The sequence below is a fragment of the Monodon monoceros genome, unplaced genomic scaffold (assembly GCF_005190385.1).
Source record: "Monodon monoceros isolate NGI ecotype Baffin Bay Population unplaced genomic scaffold, NGI_Narwhal_1 Super_Scaffold_13, whole genome shotgun sequence".
NCBI classification, from domain to species: domain Eukaryota; kingdom Metazoa; phylum Chordata; class Mammalia; order Artiodactyla; family Monodontidae; genus Monodon; species Monodon monoceros.
Genome location: NW_021703769.1, coordinates 32,235,826 through 32,259,009, shown reverse-complemented (window position 1 = coordinate 32,259,009; position 23,184 = coordinate 32,235,826). Strand labels below are relative to the sequence as shown.

The window sequence follows — 23,184 nt, the reverse complement described above, 5'->3', positions numbered from 1 at the left end:
CTTCAATAAAGTTGACTTTTTTTAAGTGTCAAGGATTGCCATGATTTGTTACCTATTGCTAAAATAGTTCAGAGAAGGTCAAGAAGAGTCAGTAGAGAGGGATGGATGCACTGGGCAGGCACAGAAAATAGCCAGGTGGACCTGGGAGGGTGGAAAAGTGAAGTACATAAATTTAGAAGGCCTGAGATGATTTTTATAAGACTTTTTGTCTTTAAAGTTAAGATGCTGAATTTAATATCAGGAGCCCTGTGGCATTTTTGAAGAGGGGGCTAAAATGGGGGAAAAAAAGTTTTGCTCTGCAAGGTCTGCTTGGCGAGTCCCAGCCTCCTTCTGATCTATCTGCCTTTTTACGCAAAGACACCTGCATTTGCCACAATGCTCTCATCCAGTGACTTTGCGTCTGCTTCTTGGGAGCTCGTGATCCAAGTTGACCATCCAAATGAAGAGGAGCAGAAGGATGTCACACTGAGAGTGTCTGGAGACCTGCACATTGGGGGAGTGATGCTCAAGTTAGTGGAACAGATCAGTAAGTTGCTGCTTCTTTATGGTTTCTCTACATTTGAAACCCTCTCTGTTGCATCACCACTAAATGGCTGAACTGGATTGTCTGACCATCTAAATTTTTTTGATCATCCATCTTGTAATGGTCCCTGCCTGCAAGAGGAAGAGAAATGGGAAGCCCTGAAGGAGCCCAAACCACCCCCTCACCCCCAATGTGAAAATTTGAGTCTTTGGTGGCAAACGAAAGCTCCCCAGTAGGTGTAAAAACCTATTTGCACAAGAACAGGACCCCTTCCATGGTGACTTTAGACCACACCTGGGGCCTTAGATTATTGTGTGATTCTCTGTTAATGCTTGATTGCTCCGAGATGCAGGCGGCCTGGTGCCAATATGTCTTTTAACATTGTCCACCATTTGCTACTCACCCTGTTTAAAACAAGGAAAGAAGTCTTCAGGGTCAGAGTCTTCACATCACGAGTCAACATGAGGTACCTAGAATTTAATAATGTTCTATTTTCTTTGTATTTATTTTTTGTCTTCTACTTAAGACCACAGATGTTAGCTTATCATTTACACTAGTGATATAAAGTATTTTTAAGTAAGCTTTCATTGGAGTATCATATACGTACAGAAAAGTGCACTTATTATAAGTGTACAGTTCAGTGAATTTTCACAAAGTCATATAACCACCACCCAGATCAAGAAAGAGAACATTACCTGTTCCCCCACCCAAGTCCCGCACCTAACCCCTCCCAGCCACTGCCCCACCAAGGGCAACCACTATCCTGAATTCTTACTCCATGGGAGTAAACTGTACAGTAAACTGTATATAAGTGGAATTATACAGGATAATATACTCTTAGGCATCTGCTTTCTTTCCTGCCACATTATGTCTGTGAGATTTAACCATGCTATTGCATATAGTTTGGGTTCATTGATTCTCATTGCAGTATAATATTCCATTGTATGACTATGCCACAATTTATCCATTTACCTGTTGATAGATATTTAGATTGTTTCCATTTGGGGGTTTTACAGATAGTACCTGTCTTTTGGTCTATATAGTACACGCATTTCTAATGGGTATATAGCTCAGAGAAAAATTACTGAATAGGACTTTCCAAAATAGTTATAGCATTTATACTTCTAATAGCACTGAGAGAAACATTTTCTAATTTAAATAGAGAGAAAGAAAGAGGGAGAAACTATTTTTTAAGTAAATAAAAATACCGGTGGCTCTTAATTTAGCAAAATAAAAGATTGAATATTGACTCTAACATTGGCAAAGGGGAAAGATTCAACCTAGATACCAAGGGGCATTGAAGAAGGGGAAGAATTCAATGTTGATGCTACCATTAAGAGAGAAAATATTCAGCTCTGATTTCAGTGTAAACACTTTGGAAATTGGGAATATGGTGGAGCTAATAAGAGATGGACATTCCTGAGAAGAGTGAAATGTCAGCTTCCCAGTACTTCTGCGTGGAATTTGATTGGGAGCTGTTGATATTCGCTTGTGGAAAGATTCATTTCTATTAGAGAAATAATCTTGATTAAACAGAGGTGATGCTCCTGGCCTTCCCAGAAAGGACCATGGCACCAAGGGACTTGGGAGAAGATAACTTTAGTATTTCATCAGGAACAAAAATTGTATGTCTCTCTTCCTTCCATAGTATTTAAATATAAAGAAGGTAAGGTTCAGTCTGTCTTCTACCTGCCCCGCCTTAGGGACTTTGACAAGAAGCCAAGAATGATGAAACCTTGGATTGTAAGAGGAGGTGGGAGCTGAAGACCAGCGTTGGCTTCAGTTTTGCACACAAGGAACTTGACTCTGGGGTGCGAGTGCTCACTCTCACTTTACTGCACTGTGTTCTCCGTTCTTGCAGACATAGCCCAGGACTGGTCAGACTTTGCCCTTTGGTGGGAACAGAAGCACTGCTGGCTTCTGAAAACGCACTGGACCCTGGACAAATGTGGAGTCCAGGCAGATGCAAAGCTTCTCTTCACCCCTCAGCATAAAATGCTTCGCCTCCGCCTGCCCAACGTGAAGACAGTGCGACTGCGAGTCAGCTTCTCGGCCGTGGTCTTCAGAGCGGTCAGCGACATCTGCAGAGCCCTGAGTGAGTTTCCGCAGGCGCCTGCGCCCTCTGGACTTTCAGCAGAGGAGAACAGGAAAATACGTGCACTTCTGTCCACAAGCAGTTGGCTTTACAGAACATGTGCCTTATTAGGAGCATACTTTTCGAGCGCAGTTCTGGAGACTTTAGCCATTTAAGTGAAGTTAAAACAAACGGAAAATTATTGGAATAAATCAGATTCACTTCCACAAAGCTTAAAACTATTTCAAAGAGATTTGTAAACAGAAGAGACAACCCCATTAAGATTTCCCCCCAAAACTCATTTCTCTAAGCCATACTGAAATCATCATTATATTTAAGACAAAAAAAAGTTCCATTAAATTATTATCACCATAGAGCCAATGTGTCTTTATTGTTTTTGAGATAATGGTGATGCAATGTCTTAATTGCTTCCCTAACATTTGGCTCCAGTAAATAACTCTGTCCACAAACATCATTTGTGGAGTTTATTTTAAGCAGGAAAGTACACTTAATTATGGATCAGAAACTTTAACAGCCATTAGAGACAACACTGTCCAAACTATTTCTTCTTCCTGGGACTTCCATAATAGGAGCAAACCCTGGGTCAGGAAGGTGTTCTTATTTTATATTTTTTGAAAGTGTGTAGGCATATTCTTGAGTTCCAAGGCAAAGATTTAGTATTTGAACACAGTATATACAGTATGTGAGTGAGTGATCTATCTCCCCATTAAACTGTAAACTGCTCATTCATTCCTTCAACAAATATATACGTATTGCTTTGGCAGGCACTAGGATGAGTGCTAGGGATGGGTTAAGCAAAAAAACAGACCAAAATCTCTGCCCTCCTTGAGCTTACGGTGTAGCATACAGAGACAGAAAATAAATCATGTAAAAAAATAAGATGTTAAAAGGAGATAGGTAGTGGAGAAAAAAAGGAAAAAGTATATAGTGTACACAGGATTGAGAGTGCCAGTGTTGGGTAGGGCAGGTTGGTATAGTATTAAATAAGGTGAAGACAGAACCATTTCTTGAACATGTCTGTGTTCCTAACACCTAGGAGAATGCCTGGCACACATCAACTGCTTAGTAACTGCTTGTTTGTTTGTTTTTTTGCTTGTTTGTTTTTTAACACCTTCATTGGAGTAAAATTGCTTTAAAATGGTGTGTTAGTTTCTGCTTTATAACAAAGGGAATCAGTTATACATATACATATGTTCCCATATCTCTTCCCTCTTGCGTCTCCCTCCCTCCCACCCTCCCTATCCCACCCCTCTAGGTGGTCACAAACCACCTAGCTGATCTCCCCGTGCTATGTGGCTGCTTCCCACTAGCTATCTATTTTACGTTTGGTAGTGTATATATGTCCATGCCACTTTCTTACTTTGTCACAGCTTACCCTTCCCCCTCACCATATCCTCAAGTCCATGCTCTAGTAGGTCTGTGTCTTTATTCCCGTCTTACCACTAGGTACTTCATGACCTTTCCTTTTTCTTTTTTTTTTCCTTATATTCCATGTAAATGTGTTAGCATACGGTATTTGTTTTTCTCTTTCTGACTTATTTCATGCTGTATGACACTCTAGCTCCATCCACCTCACTACAAACAACTCAATTTCGTTTCTCTTCATGGCTGAGTAATATTCCATTGTATATATGTGCCACATCTGCTTTATCCATTCATCTGTTGATGGACACTTAGGTTGCTTCCATATCCTGGCTATGGTAAATAGAGCTGCAATGAACATTTTGGAACATGACTCTTTTTGAATTATGGCTTTCTCAGGGTGTATGCCCAGTAGTGGGATTGCTGGGTCATATGGAAGTTCTATTTGTAGTTTTTTAAGGAACCTCCATACTGTTCTCCATAGTGGCTGTACCAGTTTATATTACCACCAACAGTGCAAGAGTGTTCCCTTTTCTCCACACCCTCTCCAACATTGATTGTTTCTAGATCTTTTGATGATGGCCATTCTAACCAGTGTGAGATGATATCTCATTGTAGTTTTGATTTGCATTTCTCTAATGATTAATGATGTTGACCATTCTTTCATGTGTTTGTTGGCAGTCTGTATATCTTCTTTGGAGAAATGTCTATTTAGGTCTTCTGCCCATTTTTGGATTGGGTTGTTTGTATTTTTGTTATTGAGCTGCATGAGCTGCTTGTAAATTTTGGAGATTAATCCTTTGTCAGTTGCTTCGTTTGCAAATATTTTCTCCCATTCTGAGGGTTGTCTTTTGGTCTTCTTTATGGTTTCCTTTACTGTGCCAAAGCTTTGAAGTTTCATTAGGTCCCATTTGTTTATTTTTGTTTTTATTTCCATTACTCTAGGAGGTGGGTCAGAAAGGATCTTGCTGTGACTTATGTCATAGAGCATTCTGCCCATGTTTTCCTCTAAGAGTTTCATAGTGTCTGGCCTTACATTTAGGTCTTTAATCCATTTTGAGCTTATTTTTGTGTATGGTGTTAGGGAGTCTTCTAATTTCATACTTTTACATGTATCTGTCCAGTTTTCCCAGCACCACTTATTGAAGAGGCTGTCTTTTCTCCACTGTATATTCTTGCCTCCTTTATCAAAGATAAGGTGACCATATGTGCATGGGTTTACTCTGGGCTTTCTATCCTGTTCCATTGATCTATATTTCTGTTTTTGTGCCAGTACCATACTGTCTTCATTACTGTAGCTTTGTAGTATAGTCTGAAGTCAGGAAACCTGATTCCTCCAGCTCCATTTTTCGTTCTCAAGATTGCTTTGGCTATTTGGGGTCTTTTGTGTTTCCATACAAATTGTGAAATTTTTTGTTCTAGTTCTGTGAAAAATGTCAGTGGTAGTTTGATAGGGATTGCATTGAATCTGTAGATTGCTTTGGGTAGTAGAGTCATTTTCACAATGTTGATTCTTCCCATCCAAGAACATGGTATATCTCTCCATCTATTTGTATCATCTTTAATTTCTTTCATCAGTGTCTTACAATTTTCTGCATACAGGTCTCTTGTCTCCTTAGGTAGGCTTATTCCTAGATATTTTATTCTTTTTGTTGCAATGGTAAATGGGAGTGTTTTCTTGATTTCACTTTCAGATTTTTCATCATTAGTGTATAAGAATGCCAGAGATTTCTGTGCATTAATTTTGTATCCTGCTACTTTACCAATTCATTGATTAGCTCTAGTAGTTTTCTGGTAGAATCTTTAGGATTCTCTAAGTAGAGTATCATGTCATGTGCAAACAGTGACAGCTTTACTTCTTCTTTTCCGATTTGAATTCCTTTTATTTCTTTTTCTTCTCTGATTGCTGTGGCTAAAACTTCCCAAACTATATTGAATAAGAGTGGTGAGAGTGGGCAACTTTGTCTTGTTCCTGATCTTAGTGGAAACGCTTTCAGTTTTTCACCATTGAGGATGATGCTGGCTGTGGGTTTGTTATATATGGCCTTTATTATGTTGAGGAAAGTTCCCACTGAGCCTACTTTCTACAGGGTTTTTATCATAAATGGGTGTTGAATTTTGTTGAAAGCTTTCTCTGTGTCTTTTGAGATGATCATATGGTTTTTCTCTTTCAATTTGTTAATATGGTGTATCACGTTGATTGATTTGTGTATATTGAAGAATCCTTGCATTCTTGGAATAAACCCCACTTGATCATGGTGTATGATGCTTTTAATGTGCTGTTGGATTCTGTTTACTAGTATTTTGTTGAGGATTTTTGCATCTATGTTCATCAGTGATATTGGCCTGTAGTTTTCTTTCTTTGTGACATCTTTGTCTGGTTTCGGTATCAAGGTGATGGTGGCCTCGTAGAATGACTTTGGCAGTGTTCCTCCCTCTGCTATATTTTGGAAGAGTTTGAGAAGGATAGGTGTTAGCTCTCCTCTAAATGTTTGATAGAATTTGCCTGTGAAGCCATCTTGTCCTGGGCTTTTGTTTGTTGGAAGATTTTTAAACACAGTTTCAATTTCAGTGCTTGTGATTGGTCTGTTTATATTTTCTATTTCTTCCTGATTCAGTCTTGGAAGGTTGTGCTTTTCTAAGGATTTGTCCACTTCTTCCAGGTTGTCCATTTTATTGGCATATATTTGATTGTAGTAATGTTTCATGATCTTTTGTATTTCTGCAGTGACAGTTGTTACTTCTTCTTTTTCATTTCTAATTCTATTGATTTGAGTCTTCTCCCTTTTTCTCTTGATGAGTCTGGCTAATGGTTTATCAATTTTCGTTATCTTCTCAAAGAACCAGCTTTTAGTTTTATTGATCTTTGCTATCATTTCCTTCATTTCTTTTTCATTTATTTCTGATCTGATCTTTATGATTTCCTTCCTTCTGCTAAATTTGGGGTTTTGTTTGTTCTTCTTTCTCTAATTTCTTTAGGTGCAAGGTTGGGTTGTTTATTTGAGATGTTTCCTGTTTCTTAAGGTAGGATTGTATTGCTAAAAACTTCCCTCTTAGAACTGCTTTTGCTGCATCCATAGGTTTTGGGTCATCGTGTCTCCATTGTCATTTGTTTCTAGGTATTTTTTGATTTCCTCTTGGATTTCTTCTGTGATCACTTGGTTATTAAGTAGTGTATTGTTTAGCCTCCATGTGTTTGTATTTTTTACAGATCTTTTCCTGTAATTGATATCTAGCTTCATAGCATTGTGGTCGGAAAAGATACTTCATACAATTTCAATTTTCTCAAGTTTACCAAGGCTTGATTTGTGACCCAAGATATGATCTATCCTGGAGAATATTCCATGAGCACTTGAGAAAAATGTCTATTCTGTTGTTTTGGGATGGAATGTCCTATAGATATCAATGAAGTCCATCTTGTTTAATGTATCATTTAAAGCTTGTGTTTCCTTATTTATTTTCATTTTGGATGATCTGTCCATTGGTGAAATTGGGGTGTTAAAGTCCCCTACTATGATCATGTTACTGTCGATTTCCCCCTTTATGGCTGTTAGCATTTTCCTTATGTATTTAGGTGCTCCTATGTGGGTGCATAAATATTTACAATTGTTATATCTTCTTCTTCGATCAATCCCTTGATCATTATGTACTGCCGTTCTTTGTCTCTTGTAACAGTCTTTATTTTAAAGTCTATTTTGTCTGATATGAGAATTGCTACTCCAGCTTTCTTTTGCTTTCCATTTGCATGGAATATCTTTTTCCATCCCCTCACTTTCAGTCTGTATGTGTCCCTAGGTCTGAAGTGGGTCTCTTGTAGACAGCATATATATGGGTCTTGTTCTTGTATCCATTCAGCCAGTCTGTGTCTTTTGGTGGGAACATTTAATCCATTTACATTTAAGGTAATTATCGATATGTTGGTTCCTGTTCCCATTTTCTTAATTGTTTTGGGTTTGTTATTGTAGGTCTTTTCCTTCTCTTGTGTTTCTTGCCTACAGAAGTTCCTTTAGCATTTGTTGTAAAGCTGGCTTGGTGGTGCTGAACTCTCTCAGCTTTTGCTTGTCTGTAAAAATTTTAATTGCTCCATCAAATCTGAATGAGATCCTTGCTGGATAGAGTAATCTTGATTGTAGTTTTTTCTCCTTCAACACTTTAAATATGCCCTGTCACTCCCTCCTGGCTTGCAGAGTTTCTGCAAAAGATCAGCTGTCAACCTTATGGGGATTCCCTTGTGTGTTATTTGTTGTTATTCCCTGGCTGCTTTTAATATATTTTCTTTGCAGTTAATTTTTGATAGTTTGATTAATATGTGTCTTGGTGTGTTTCTCCTTGGATTTATCCTGTATGGGACTCTCTGTGCTTCCTGGACTTGATTAACTATTTCCTTTCCCATATTAGGGAAGTTTTCAACTATAATCTCTTCAAATATTTTCTCAGTCCCTTTCTTTTTCTCTTCTTCTTCCGGGAACCCTATAATTCGAATGTTGGTGCGTTTAATGTTGTCTCAGAGGTCTCTGAGACTGTCCTCAGTTCTTTCATTCTTTTTTCTTTATTCTGCTCTGCAGTAGTTATTTCCACTATTTTATCTTCCAGGTCACTTATCTGTTCTTCTGCCTCAGTTATTCTGCCATGGATCCCTTCTAGAGTATTTTTCATTTCATTTATTGTGTTGTTCATCGTTGCTTGTTTCCTCTTTAGTTCTTCTAGATCCTTGTTAAATGTTTCTTGCATTTTCTCTATTCTATTTCCAAGATTTTGGATCATCTTTACTATGATTTTTCTGAATTCTTTTTCAGGTAGACTGCCTATTTCCTCTTCATTTTTTCGGTCTGATGGGTTTTTACCTTGTTCCTTCATCTGCTGTGTGATTTTGTGTCTTCTCATTTTGCTTATCTTACTGTGCTTGGGGTCTCCTTTTTGCAGGCTGCAAGATTGTAGTTCCCGTTGTTTTTGGTGTCTGTCCCCAGTGGCTAAGGTTGGTTCAGTGTGTTGTGTTGGCTTCCTGGTGGAGGGGACTAGTGCCTGTGTTCTGGTGGATGAGGCTGGATCTTGTCTTTCTGGTGGGCAGGTCCACGTCTGGGGGTGTGTTTTGGGGTGTCTGTGGCCTTATTATGATTTTAGGCAGCCTCTCTGCTAATGCATGCAGTTGTGTTCCTGTCTTGCTAGTTGTTTGGCATAGGGTGTCCAACACTGTTGCTTGCTGGTCATTGAGTGAAGCTGGGTCTTGTTGTTGAGATGGAGATATTTGGGAGATTTTCACTGTTTGATATTTTGTGGAGCTGGGAGGTCTCTTGTGGACCAGTGTCCTGAAGTTGGCTCTCCCACCTCAGAGGCACAGCGCTGATGCCTGGCTGGGACACCAAGAGCCTTTCATCCACACGGCTCAGAATAAAAGGGAGAAAAACTGTACTTCCCTGGTGGCACAGTGGTTGAGAGTCCACCTGCCAATGCAGGGGACACAGGTTCATGCCCCAGTCCGGGAAGATCCCACATGCCACAGAGCAGCTGGGTTCGTGAGCCATGGCCACTGAGCCTGCACATCTGGGGCCTGTGCTCCACAACGGGAGAGGCCACAACAGTGAGAGGCCCTTGTTCTGCAAAAAAAAATAAAAAATAAAAGAAAGGAGAAAAAGAAGAAAGAAAGAACGAGGATAAAATAAAAGTAAGATAAATAAAATAAAGTTATTAAAATAAAAATAATTATTAAGAAAAAAAAATTTTAAGTGAAAAAAAACGGACGGACATAACCCTAGGACAAATGGTGAAAGTAAACTTTTACAGACAAAATCTCACACAGAAGCATACAAATACACACTCACAAAAAGAGGAAAAGGGGAAAAAATAATATATCTTGCTCCCAAAGTCCACCTCAATTGGGATGATTCATTTTCTATTCAGGTATTCCACAGATGCAGGGTACATCAAGTTGATTTTGGAGATTTAATCCGCTGCTCCTGAGGCTGCTGGGAGAGATTTCCCTTTCTCTTCTTTGTTCACACAGCTTCCGGGGTTCAGCTTTGGATTTGGCCCCGCCTCTGCGTGTAGGTCACCTGAGGGCGTCTGTTCTTTGCTCAGAGAGGACAGGGTAAAGGAGCAGCTGATTCGGGGGCTCTGGCTCACTCAGGCCGGGAGTAAGGAGGGGTACGGAGGCGGGTTGAGCCTGCGGTGGCAGAGGCCAGCATGATGTTGCACGAGCCTGAGGCGCGCTGTGCATTCTCCCGGGGAATTTGTCCCTGGATCACGGGACCCTGGCAGTGGCAGGCTGCACAGGCTCCTGGGAGGGGAGGTGTGGATAGTGACCTGTGCTTGCTCACAAGGCTTCTTGGTGGCAGCAGCAGGAGCCTTATCTTCCCATGCCTGTCTCTGGGGTCCACGCTCTTAGCCGCGGTTTACGCCCGTTTCTGGAGCTCCTTTAAGCGGCGCTGTTAATCCCCTCTCTTCGTGCACCAGGAAACAAAGAGGCAAGAAAAAGTCTCTTGCCTCTTTGGCAGGTCCAGACTTTTTCCCAGACTCCCTCCCTGCTAGCAGTGGTGCACTATCCCCTTCAGGCTGTGTTCACGCTGCCAACCCCAGTCCTCTCCCTGGGATCCGACCGAAGCCCAAGACTCAGCTCCCAGCCCCCGCCTGTCCCGGTGGGTGAGCAGACAATCCTCTCAGGCTGGTGAGTGCTGGTAGGCACCGGCCCTTTATGCGGGAATCTCTCCGTTTTGTCCTCCGCACCCCTATTGCTCCGTTCTCCTCCGCAGCCCCAAAGCTTCCCCCCTATGCCACATGCAGTCTCCGCCCGCGAAGGGGCTTCCAAGTTTGTGGAAACCTTTCCTTCTTCACAGCTCCCTCCTACTGGTGCAGGTCCCGTCCCTATTCTTTTGTCTCTGTTTTTTCTTTTTTTTTTGCCCTACCCAGGTAAGTGGGGAGTTTCTTGCCTTTTGGGAGGTCTGAGGTCTTCTGCCAGTGTTCAGTGGGTGTTCTATAGTAGCAGTTCCACGTGTAGATGTATTTCTGGTGTATCTGTGGGGAGGAAGGTGATCTCTGCGTCTTATTCTTCCGCCATCTTCCTCAACTCCAGTAACTGGTTGTTGACTGAGCAAATGAATGGAAGCTTCCATTACAAAACATAACTTTCAGAATTGTCCCTGATGCATGGTGAGCAAATGACAAGCACAGGGCACCTTGCTTTCAGTAATATTCTATAGAAAATTTGAAAACAGAGTAAATGAGTAAATAAAATTCTACATTTCACATACCACAGTGGACTGGAAGCACACATTGTAGCTGGGGCCGAAAACTTGGAAGTTTTGAAATAAACAGAAACATTCATACATTCTTTTCTTTTCCAGATTACACCTTCATGGTAGTTCTAAAGGACTCAACTTGGCATTTCTAATAAACCCTTTTTTTTTTTTCTTTTTGACCATGCCACATGGCTTGCGGGATCTCAGTTCCCCAACCAGAGATTGAACGCAGTCCACAGCAGTGAAAGGGCCGAGTCCTAACCACTGGACCACCAGGGGATTCCCTAATAATCACTTTTTATATGTGACCAATTGAAACTAAATCAAATTTAGCAATAGGATGATTTTTTTCCCTCGAAGAAAAGACAAGACACAAATCTTGGGCTTGGAGATATCGGTGTTTTGTTTTGTTTTGTTTGTTTGTAGAGCTTCGAAATTTTGATTCATTTCCAGGTTTTGTGTATAAATTATGCATTTGGAATGGTCACAGGTGTGTGTTGTAACCTGATAGTCAGGCTTGGTTAAAGGGAGGGAATCGAGCCCAGTTGCCAGCCTCAGCCTCAGCACCAAGCAGTGTTTGAATTAAGAGGTAGGAGGACCTATGGAATCAGTGCACTTACCTCCAGGAAAGCTGCCCAGAAACTCTAATATCCACATTCCTTGGCTTTTACCTAGGATCCTAGCAGCGCAGTGTTTATAAAGTTATCAGTTCTGATTGGAAATGGCAGTTATAAGTATATTTGATTAATGGAGGAAAATGGGGACTATCTTCTTAGTTTGAGTACTCCAGAAGCAGACCTGAGATAAGAATTCAAGTACAAATATTATTTATTTGGAAGGTGATGCCAGGAAACACTGGCTGGGAGTGGGAAACTGAGACTGGGAAAAGAAGGCCACTAATGAGCAAGTATCACTGATCAAGTCACACTTTGGGCAACTGGGGACCTCTGGGAGGCAGTGTGGACATGTCTTGGAGCTGTGCCACCCAAGGCGCAAGGGAGCTGGGGTGTTAATACACCATTCTCATCAGTCATTGAGTCATCAAGGGCTGTTCTTGGGGACCGTTAATTCACTGAACTTATGTGGCCTGTTGCATCTGTATCTGAGCAGTGTGGACTCTGGCATCCAGAGCAAGCCCTTGGGTAGAGAGACACATCCTAGCTGCCATTGGAAGGGGGTCAGAGCTCACTGAAATGGTGATGGCCAAGGGGTGGGTGGGGCACCTACCATGTCTGCCTCGGGGATGAAAGTAGCTGTTGGGCAGAGAAAGGCTCTGAAGACCGCTGGTCCATAAAGAAAAAAGATGGGGTCTTTTGTTGTTGCTTAAAAACCTAAAAACAGAAAAGGAAGGAAGGGAGGGTGGAAGGAAAGAAGCAAGGAGAGAGGGGAAAACGTAGTCAATAGATGACACAAGCATAGCGAAATGCTGAGAGCAGTTTAAGCTGAGTGACGATCACAGGAAGGAGCCACTATACTATCCCCTTCACATTGGATATGTTTGAAATATTTTCACAGTAGATTAAAAAACAAACTAGAAATTTTCCTAGACTGAATCTCCCTCCACTATCTGACCCACACACACACCCATTTTGGGAGTCACTTATCCCCTTCAATTTCTTCAAAAGGAATGCGATTTAGTTCCATTTATCTCTCAGGAATTTCCTGAGAAATGGTTTCAGATGCCCAACATGACTCTTGAGTCTTAGAAGGAATTTTCTTTTTACTTTTTGAATGTCTTCTTTCTTTTTTATATATTTTTTATTTTTTAGATATTAGAAGAGCAGAAGAAGTTTCCTTGTTAAAGCCTTCTGGTGAATATTTTAAAAAGAAGAAAAGAAAAGAAAAAAATAATAAGGAGCCCATAATTGAAGATATTTTAAGCCTGGAGTGTTCTCCAACAAATTCAGGTCCGCCAGGTAAGATTTATGATAGGTGTTTTGTTGTTTTAATTCATTATTAAATCCAAGCATTTCTTAAATTCTTAAGTCCCAAGAACTCTCCTCCCCTCCGGTCACCTTTCTTCTCTCCCCCAAACAAAGAAGGACTAAAATTGAAGATTCCAGTGATGAGGATAGAATATCCAACTAATTTTAGAACTAACAGAAATTTTTTGACAAGGTATGTTGTATGGCTCATTATTTTAATTGTATGTATTAGGTCACGGATGAATGTAAAACTTTAGTAGAATTGGGCATGAATTTGTGGGATAAAGGAAATTTGTTAGATCACTCGGATATACTTCTCTTCCTGATTCTACCTTCATATGACTCTTTCCTGAACTCAATTTAAATTTTGAGTTGGGCGTGTAACAGGAGGGGCAGTAAAAATTCTGTAAAGGCATCATCCTTTTATTTTTACAGTCGTACATCAGAGCTGTTGCAGACCACAGCAATAAAGAAAGTCAAACGAATTTTTTCTGTTTCCCAGCTCATATAAAATTTTACACTCTAGGGCTTCCCTGGTGACGCAGTGGTTGTCTGCCTGCTGATGCAGGGGACATAGGTTCGTGCCCCGGTCCAGGAAGATCCCACATGCTGCGGAGCAGCTGGGCCCGTGAGCCATGGCCGCTGAGCCTGCGCGTCTGGAGCCTGTGCTCCGCAACGGGAGAGGCCACAACAGTGAGAGGCCCACGTACGCAAAAAAAAAAAAAAAAAAAAAAAGCTAAAAGTTTACACGTTACTATTAAGTGTGCAATAGCATTATGTCTTTAAAAACATGTACATACCTTAATTAAAAAATACTTTATTTATAAAAATGCTAACATAATCTGAGCCTTCAGCAAGTCATAGCAGTAACATCAAAGATCACTGACCCCCATGACAAACATAATAATAATGGAAAAGCTTAAAATATTAGGAGAATTACCAAAATGTGACACAGAGACACGAAGTGAGCAAATGCCATTGGAAAAATGGTGCCAATAGACTTGCTCAACACACAGTTGCCACAAACCTTTAATTTCTAAAAAAACAAAAAACCAGTATCTGCGAAGCACAATAAAATAAGATATGCCTATATATAAGAATTAATCTCGGTCGGAGGAAGATGGCGGAAAAGTAAGACGCAGAGATCACCTTCCTCCCCACAGATACACCAGAAATACATCTACACGTGGAACAACTCTTACAGAACACCTACTGAACACTGGCAGAAGACCTCACCTCCCAAAAGGCAAGAAACTCCCCACGTACCTGGGTAGAGCAAAAGAAAAAAGAAAAAACAGAGAGAAAAGAATTGGGACGGGACCTGCACCAGTGGGAGGGAGCTGTGAAGGAAGAAAGGTTTCCACACATGAGGAAGCCCCTTCGCGGGCAGAGACTGCAGGTGGCGGAGGGGGGAAGCTTCGGAGCCACGGAGGAGAGCAGAGCAACAGGGGGGTGGAGGGCAAAGCAGAGAGATTCCCACACAGAGGATCGGTGCCGACCGGCACTCACCAGCCGGAGAGGTTTGTCTGCTCACCTGCCGGGGCGGGCAAGGCTGGGAGCTGAGGCTCAGGCTTCGGTTGGAGCGCAGGGAGAGGACTGGGGTTTGCAGCATGAACACAGCCTGCAGGGGGTTAGTAGTGCACTACGGCTAGCCGGGAGGGAGTCCGGGAAAAGTCTGGACCTGCCAAAGAGTCAAGTGACTTTTTCTTCCCTCTTTGTTTCCTGGTGCGCGAGGAGAGGGGATTAAGAGCACTGCTTAAAGGAGCTCCAGAGACGGGTGGGAGCCGCGTCTAACAGCGCGGACCCCAGAGACAGGCATGAGATGCTAAGGCTGCTGCTGCCACCACCAAGAAGCCTCTGTGCGAGCACAGATCACTATCCACACCTCCCTTCCGGAGAGCCTGTGCAGCCCGCCACTGCCAGGGTCCCAGGATCCAGGGACAACTTCCCTGGGAGAACGCACGGCACGCCTCAGGCTGGTGCAACGTCCCACCCTCCTCTGCCGCTGCAGGCTCACCCCGCATCGTACCCCTCCCTCCTCCTGGCCTGAGTGAGTCAAGAGGTCCCGAGTCAGCTGCTCCTTTAATCCCGTCTTGTCTGAGTGAAGAACAGACACCCTCCGGTGACCTACACGCAGAGGCAGTGCCAAATCCAAAGCTGAGCCCCGGGAGCTGTGCGAACAAAGAAGAGAAAGGGAAATTTCTCCCCCAGCAGCCTCAGGAGTAGCGTACTAAAACTCCACAATCAACTTGATGTACCCTGCATCTGTGGAATACAAGAATAGGCAACGAATCATCCCAAATTGAGGAGGTGGACTTTGAGAGCCAGATTTATTACTTTTTCCCCTTTTCCTCTTTTTGCGAGTGTGTATGTGTATTCTTCTGTGTAAGATTTTGTCTCTATAGCTTTGCTTTCACCATTTCTCCTAGGGTTCTATAGTTCCATAGTTCTGTTGTTGTTGTTTTGGTACTTTTTAAAAAAATTTTTTTCTTAATAATTATTTTTTATTTTAATAACTTTTTTTTTTTTTTTTTTGCGGTATGCCCACCTCTCACTGTTGTGGCCTCTCCCGTTGCGGAGCACAGGTTCAGGATGTGCAGGCTCAGCGGCCATGGCTCAGGGGCCCAGCCGCTCCGCGGCATGTGGGATCTTCCCAGGCCGGGGCATGAACCCATGTCCCCTGCATCGGCAGGCGGACTCTCAACCACTGCACCACCAAGGAAGCCCTTATTTTATTTTATCTTACTTTATTTTATTTTACATTCTTTCTTTCTTTCTTTCTAATTTTTCTCCCTTTTATTCTGAGCCATGTAGATGAAAGGCTCTTGACGCTGCAGCCAGGAGTCAGTGCTGTGCCTCTGAGGTGGGAGAGCCAACTTCAGGACACTAGTCCACATGAGACCTCCCAGCTCCACATAATATCAAATGGCAAAAATCTCCCCGAGATCTCCATCTCAACACCAGCACCCAGCTTCATTCAACAACCAGCAAGCTACAGTGCTATACACCCTACGCCAAACAACTAGCGAGACAGGACCACAACCCCACCCATTAGCAGAGAGGCTGCATAAAATCATAATAAGTCCACAGACACCCCAAAACACACCCCCAGACGTGGACCTGCCCACCAGAAAGACAAGATCAAGGCTCATCCACCAGAACACAGGCACTAGTCCCCTCCACCAGGAAGCCTGCACAACACACTGAACCCACTTTAGCCACTGGGGACAAACACCAAAAACAACGGGAACTATGAACCTGCAGCCTGCAAAAAGGAGACCCCAAACACAGTAAGATAAGCAAAATGAGAAGACAGAAAATCACACAGCAGATGAAGGAGCAAGATAAAACCCACCAGACAGAACAAATGAAGAGGAAATAGGCAGTCTACCTGAAAAAGAATTCAGAATAATGATAGTAAATATGATCCAAAATCTTGGAAATAGAATAGAGAAAATGCAAGAAACATTTAACAAGGACTTAGAAGAACTAAAGAGGAAATAAGCAATGATGAACAACACAATAAATGAAATGAAAAATACTCTAGATGGGATCAATAGCAGAATGACTGAGGCAGAAGAACGGATAAGTGACCTGGAAGATAAAATAGTGGAAATAACTACTGCAGAGCTGAATAAAGCAAATAGAATAAAAAGAACAGAGAACAGTCTCAGAGACCTCTGGGACAACATTAAATGCACCAACATTCGAATTATAGGGGTTCCAGAAGAAGAGGAGAAAAAGAAAGGACTGAGAAAATATTTGAAGAGATTATAGTTGAAAACTTCCCTAATATGGGAAAGGAAATAGTTAATCAAGTCCAGGAAGCACAGAGAGTCCCATACAGGATAAATCCAAGGAGAAACACACCAAGACACATATTAATCCAACTGTCAAAAATTAAATACAAAGAAGACATATTAAAAGCAGCAAGGGAAAAACAACAAATGACACACAGAGGAATCCCCTTAAGGTTAACAGCTGATCTTTCAGCAGAAACTCTGCAAGCCAGAAGGGACTGGTAAGACATATTTAAAGTGATGTAGGAGAAAAACCTACAACCAAGATTACTCTACCCAGCAAGGATCTCATTCAGATTTGATGGAGAAATTAAAACCATTACAGACAAGCAAAAGCTAAGAGAGTTCAGCACCACCAAACCAGCTTTACAACAAATGCTAAAGGAACTTCTCAAGGTAAGAAACACAAGAGAAGGAAAAGACCTACAATAACGAACCCAAAACAATTAAGAAAATGAGAATACGAACATACATATCGATAATTACCTTAAATGTAAATGGATTAAATGCTCCCACCAAAAGACACAGACTGGCTGAATGGATACAAGAACAAGAACCATATATATGCTGTCTACAAGAGACCCACTTCAGACCTAGGGACACATACAGACTGAAAGTGAGGGGATGGAAAAAGATATTCCATGCAAATGGAAAGCAAAAGAAAGCTGGAGTAGCAATTCTCATACCAGACAAAATAGACTTTAAAGTAAAGACTATTAGAAGAGACAAAGAAGGACACTACATAATGATCAAGGGATCGATCCACGAAGAAGATATAACAATTGTAAATATTTATGCACCCAACATAGGAGCATCTCAATACATAAGGCAAATACTAACAGCCATAAAGGGGGAAATCGACAGTAACACATTCATAGTAGGGGACTTTAACACCCCACTTTCACCAATGGACAGATCATCCAAAGTGAAAATAAATAGGGAAACACAAGCTTTAAATGATACATTAAACAAGATGGACTTAATTGATATCTATAGGACATTCCATCCAAAAACAACAGAATACATATTTTTCTCAAGTGCTCATGGATCATTCTACTGAATACATCATATCTTGGGTCACAAATCAAGCCTTGGTAAATTTAAGAAAATTGAAATCGTATCTGGTATGTTTTCTGACCACAATGCTATGAGACTAGATATCAATTACAGGAAAAGATCTGTAAAAAATACAAACATATGGAAGCTAAACAATACACTACTGAATAATGAAGTGATCACTGAAGAAATCAAAGAGGAAATAAAATAATACCTAGAAACAAATGACGATGGAGACACGACGACCCAAAACCTATGGGATGCAGCAAAATCAGTTCTAAGATGGAAGCTTATAGCAATACAATCCTACCTTAAGAAACAGAAAATATCTCGAATAAACAACCTAACCTTGCACCTAAAGCAATTAGAGAAATAAGAACAAAAAAACCCCACAGTTAGCAGAAGGAAAGAAATCATAAAAATCAGATCAGAAATAAATGAGAAAGAAATGAAGGAAATGATAGCAAAGCTCAATAAAACTAAAACCTGGTTCTTTGAGAAGATAAACAAAATTGATAAACTATTAGCCACACTCATCAAGAAAAAAATGGAGAAGACTCAAATCAATAGAATTAGAAATGAGAAAGGAGAAGTAACAACTGACACTGCAGAAATACAAAAGATCATGAGAGATTACTACAAGCAACTCTATGCCAATAAAATGTACAACCTGGAAGAAATGGACAAATTCTTAGAAATGCACAACCTGCCAAGACTGAATCAGGAAGAAATAGAAAATATGAACAGACCAATCACAAGCACTGAAATTGAAACTGTGATTAAAAATCTTCCAACAAACAAAAGCCCAGGACCAGATGGCTTCACAGGCAAATTCTATCAAACATTTAGAGAAGATCTAACACCTATCCTTCTCAAACTCTTCCAAAATACAGCAGAGGGAGGAACACCCCCAAACTCATTCTATGAGGCCACCATCACCTTGATACCAAAACCAGACAAGGATGTCACAAAGAAAGAAAACTACAGGCCAATATCACTGATGAACATAGATGCAAAAATCCTCAACAAAATACTAGCAAACAGAATCCAACAGCACATTAAAAGGATCATACACCATGATCAAGTGGGGTTAATTCCAGGAATGCAAGGATTCTTCAATATACGCAAATCAAACAACGTGATACACCATATTAACAAATTGAAGGAGAAAACCATATGATCATCTCAATAGACGCAGAGAAAGCTTTTGGCAAAATTCATCACCCATTTATGATAAAAACCCTGTAGAATGTAGGCTTAGAGGGAACTTTTCTCAACATAATAAAGGCCATATATGACAAACCCACAGCCAACATTGTCCTCAATGGTGAAAAACTGAAAGCATTTCCGCTAAGATCAGGAACAAGACAAGGTAGCTCACTCTCACCAGTCTTATTCAACATAGGTTTGGAAGTTTTACCCATAGCACAGAGAAGAAAAGGAAATAAAAGGAATCCAAAATGGAAATGAAGAAGTAAAGCTGTCACTGTTTGCAAATGACATGATACTATACATAGAGAATACTAAAGATGCTACCAGAAAACTACTAGAGCTCATCAATGCATTTGGTAAAGTAGCAGGATACAAAATTAATGCACAGAAATCTCTGGCATTCCTATACACTAATGATGAAAAATCTGAAGGTGAAATTAAAAAAACACTCCCATTTACCATTGCAACAAAAAGAATAAAATATCTAGGAATAAACCTACCTATGAAGACAACTGATCTGTATGCAGAAAATTATAAGACACTGATGAAATAAATTAAAGGTGATACAAATAGATGGAGAGATATACCATGTTCTTGGATGGGAAGAATCAACATTGTGAAAATGACTCTACTACCCAAAGTAATCTACAGATTCAATGAAATCCCTATCAAACTACAACTGGCATTTTTCACAGAACTAGAGCAAAAAAATTCACAATTTGTGTGGAAACAGAAAAGACCCTGAATAGCCAAAGCAATCTTGAGAACGAAAAACGGAGCTGGAGGAAGCAGGCTCCCTGACGTCAGGCTATACTACAAAGCTACCATAATCAAGACAGTATGGTGTTGGCACAAAAACAGAAACATAGAATCAATGGAACAGGATAGAATGCCCAGAGATAAACCCACGCACATATTGTCACCTTATCTTTGATAAAGGAGGCAGGAATGTACAGTGGAGAAAGGACAGCCTCTTCAGTAAGTGGTGATAGGGAAACTGGTCAGGTACATGTAAAAGTATGAGATTAGAACAACCCCTAACACCATACACAAAAATAAGTTTAAAATGGATTAAAGACCTAAATGTAAGGCCAGAAACTATCAAACTCTTAGTGGAAAACATCGGCAGAACACTCTATGACATAAATCACAGCAAGATCCTTTTTGACCCACCTCCTAGAGAAATGGAAATAAAAACAAAGATAAACAAATGGGACCTAATGAAACTTCAAAGCTTTTGCACAGCAAAGGAAACCATAAACAAGACCAAAAGACAACCCTCAGAATGGGAGAAAATATTTGCAAATGAAGCAACTGACAAAGGATTAATCTCCAAAATTTACAAGCAGCTCATGCAGATCAATAACAAAAAAACAAACAACCCAATCCAAAAATGGGCAGAAGACCTAAATAGACATTTCTCCAAAGAAGACACACAGATGGCCAACAAACACATGAATGAATGCTCAACATCATTAATCATTAGAGAAATGCAAATCAAAACTACAATGAGATATCATCTCACACCGGTCAGAATGGCCATCATCAAAAAATCTAGAAATAATAAATGCTGGAGAGGGTGTGGAGAAAAGGGAACACTCTTGCACTGCTGGTGGGAATGTGAATTGGTACAGCCACTATGAAGCACAGTATGGAGGTTCCTTAAAAAACTACAAATAGAACTTCCATATGACCCAGCAATCCCACTACTGGGCATACACCCTGAGAAAACCATAATTCAAAAAGAGTCATGTTCCAAAATGTTCATTGCAGCTCTATTTACAATAGCCAGGAGATGGAAACAACCTAAGTGTCCATCATCGGATGAATGGATAAAGAAGATGTGGCACATATATACAATGGAATATTACTCAGCCATAAAAAGAAACGAAATTGAGTTATTTGTAGTGAGGTGGATGGACCTAGAGTCTGTCATACAGAGTGAAGTAAGTCAGAAAGAGAAAGACAAATACCATATGCTAACACATATATATGGAATCTAAGAAAAAAAAATGTCATGAAGAACCTAGGGGTAAGACGGGAATAAAAACACAGACCTACTAGAGAATGGACTTGAGGATATGCGGAGGGGAAGGGTAAGCTGTGACAAAGTGAGAGAGGGGCATGGACATATATACACTACCAAACGTAAAATAGATAGCTACTGGGAAGCAGCCGCATAGCACATGGAGATCAGCTCGGTGCTTTGTGACCACCTGGATGGGTGGGATAAGGAGGGTGGGAGGGTGGGTGACGCAAGAGGGAGGAGATATGGGAACATATATATATGTATAACTGATTCACTTTGTTATAAAGCAGAAACTAACACCATTGTAAAGCAATTATACTCCAATAAAGATGTAAAAAAACGAAAAAATAATTAATCTCTAGCTTGCTTGCAACTCTGAGGGCTTCTTGCATAGTATATTCCAATGCAAAGAATGAAAAGGATTATTTATGCTTTCCTTATGCAAATTAGAGTCAGATGATTTATAAACCGTCAACTAGCTGGTTTCTTAAAATTTTCAATACTGTGATTTGTTTAGGGGATTTGCCAAAAAAATATAGTGTATTCATGCATTCTGCGAGAGCTCCAGTTTTCTAATAGTGCCAGAACTCACTACTGAAATAGGAGAATTTTGAATTATTGAGGAGATAGTCCCACATCTGTCTGGGTTGATTTTGGAAGTTTTTACAGCCTATGAGTTCCCAAGCTTCCCAGGAGCTAAATATTCAGACAGGAGTTTTACCTGTGTTTAACTTCTCTCCCCATCACTCATGACTTATCTGATTATTTTCAATGTTAACAAACATTTAACTTCAAAATCCATTTTAGTACAAGCAATATTGGTAATTATTTTTCTAAAGATTCCTACCCCAAATCTCATATCCTAGTTCATTCTCTCCTTTGCTTTGCAGTAAGTCCTGGCTTATACAGTAGAACCATGACCCCCACATATGACCCCATCAACGGAACGCCAGCGTCATCCACAATGACTTGGTTCAGTGACAGCCCTTTGACTGAACAAAACTGCAGTATCCTCGCATTCAGCCAGCCCCCTCAGTCACCAGAAGCTCTTGCTGACATGTACCAGCCTCGGTCTCTGGTTGACAAAGCCAAGCTTAACGCAGGGTAAGGACATGACTTCGTTTTGCGTCTCTGTGAACTGATGTTGATATAGTAAGAGAGATGCTGCAGGGATGGGGGAAGGGGTGTTTCATTTTTAAGTTAGCATGCCTAGGGGTTGTATACTATTCACAAAAGTCAGTGCTGATTTTAGCAACAAAAGGGAAAAATGCAGCCTTTCATCATTTCAATACATTTGAAGTGTAACAACATTTACTCACTGGGTTAATTCAACGGTTTACCGTATGTGAATACTAATTCTTTGACCATACACGTGTGCAAAGTGTATTTTATGGAATGTAGAACAGCTTATAAGTGGGTTGGTCCCCATGGAGCAGCAGGGGAGACCCAAGGTGACCTCACTGTCTTTCGGAGAGCACTCCTCCATTCTGTGATCCAACAAGTGAGTCCTTCAGCTTTTGTATGAAGTGGTCTCAGAAAACACAATTTATTTCTCAAACCACCATCTATTTCACTCCCTGTTGTCAACCAAGTCAAGTCAAGTTTGTTAACAGCATTCCACTCCCTGTGACATCTGGCCCCGAAGATGTCCATCTGTCCGTCCTGCTGTGCTGTCATGCACCCCATCCCCCCACGTGCATGCTCACTCTTGTGTCACCGCCTCACCTCCAGCTTTTCCCCTGCTCCAGAACCCTCTCCTTCCCTCCTTCTCTACCAGCCCGTCCCTGTTTGTCCTTTAAAGCCCAGCCACATACAGTCTCCTTCTGAGATGTCACCATTCAAGATCAGTCACTTCCCTTGAGTTCTGTTCTTTGGCTCCAGTGTTACCTTGTTCCTTTAGTATAAGGCTTGGTTGCCCCACAGGACTGTCAATTCCTTTAGGTTGGAGAC

General features: G+C 41.0%; 1 protein-coding gene across 1 annotated transcript in view; it reads left to right on the top strand.

The window, feature by feature from the left end:
- FERMT1 (fermitin family member 1) overlaps positions 1-23,184 on the top strand; it is a 66,182-nt gene that overhangs the window by 4,733 nt on the left and 38,265 nt on the right. Inside the window, exons 2-5 of the mRNA XM_029221832.1 lie at positions 358-526; positions 2,385-2,618; positions 12,982-13,128; positions 22,125-22,338. Of these exons, the coding sequence (XP_029077665.1) occupies positions 376-526; positions 2,385-2,618; positions 12,982-13,128; positions 22,125-22,338 (746 nt within the window). The 5' untranslated portion in view covers positions 358-375. The remainder of the gene's footprint in view (positions 1-357; positions 527-2,384; positions 2,619-12,981; positions 13,129-22,124; positions 22,339-23,184) is intronic.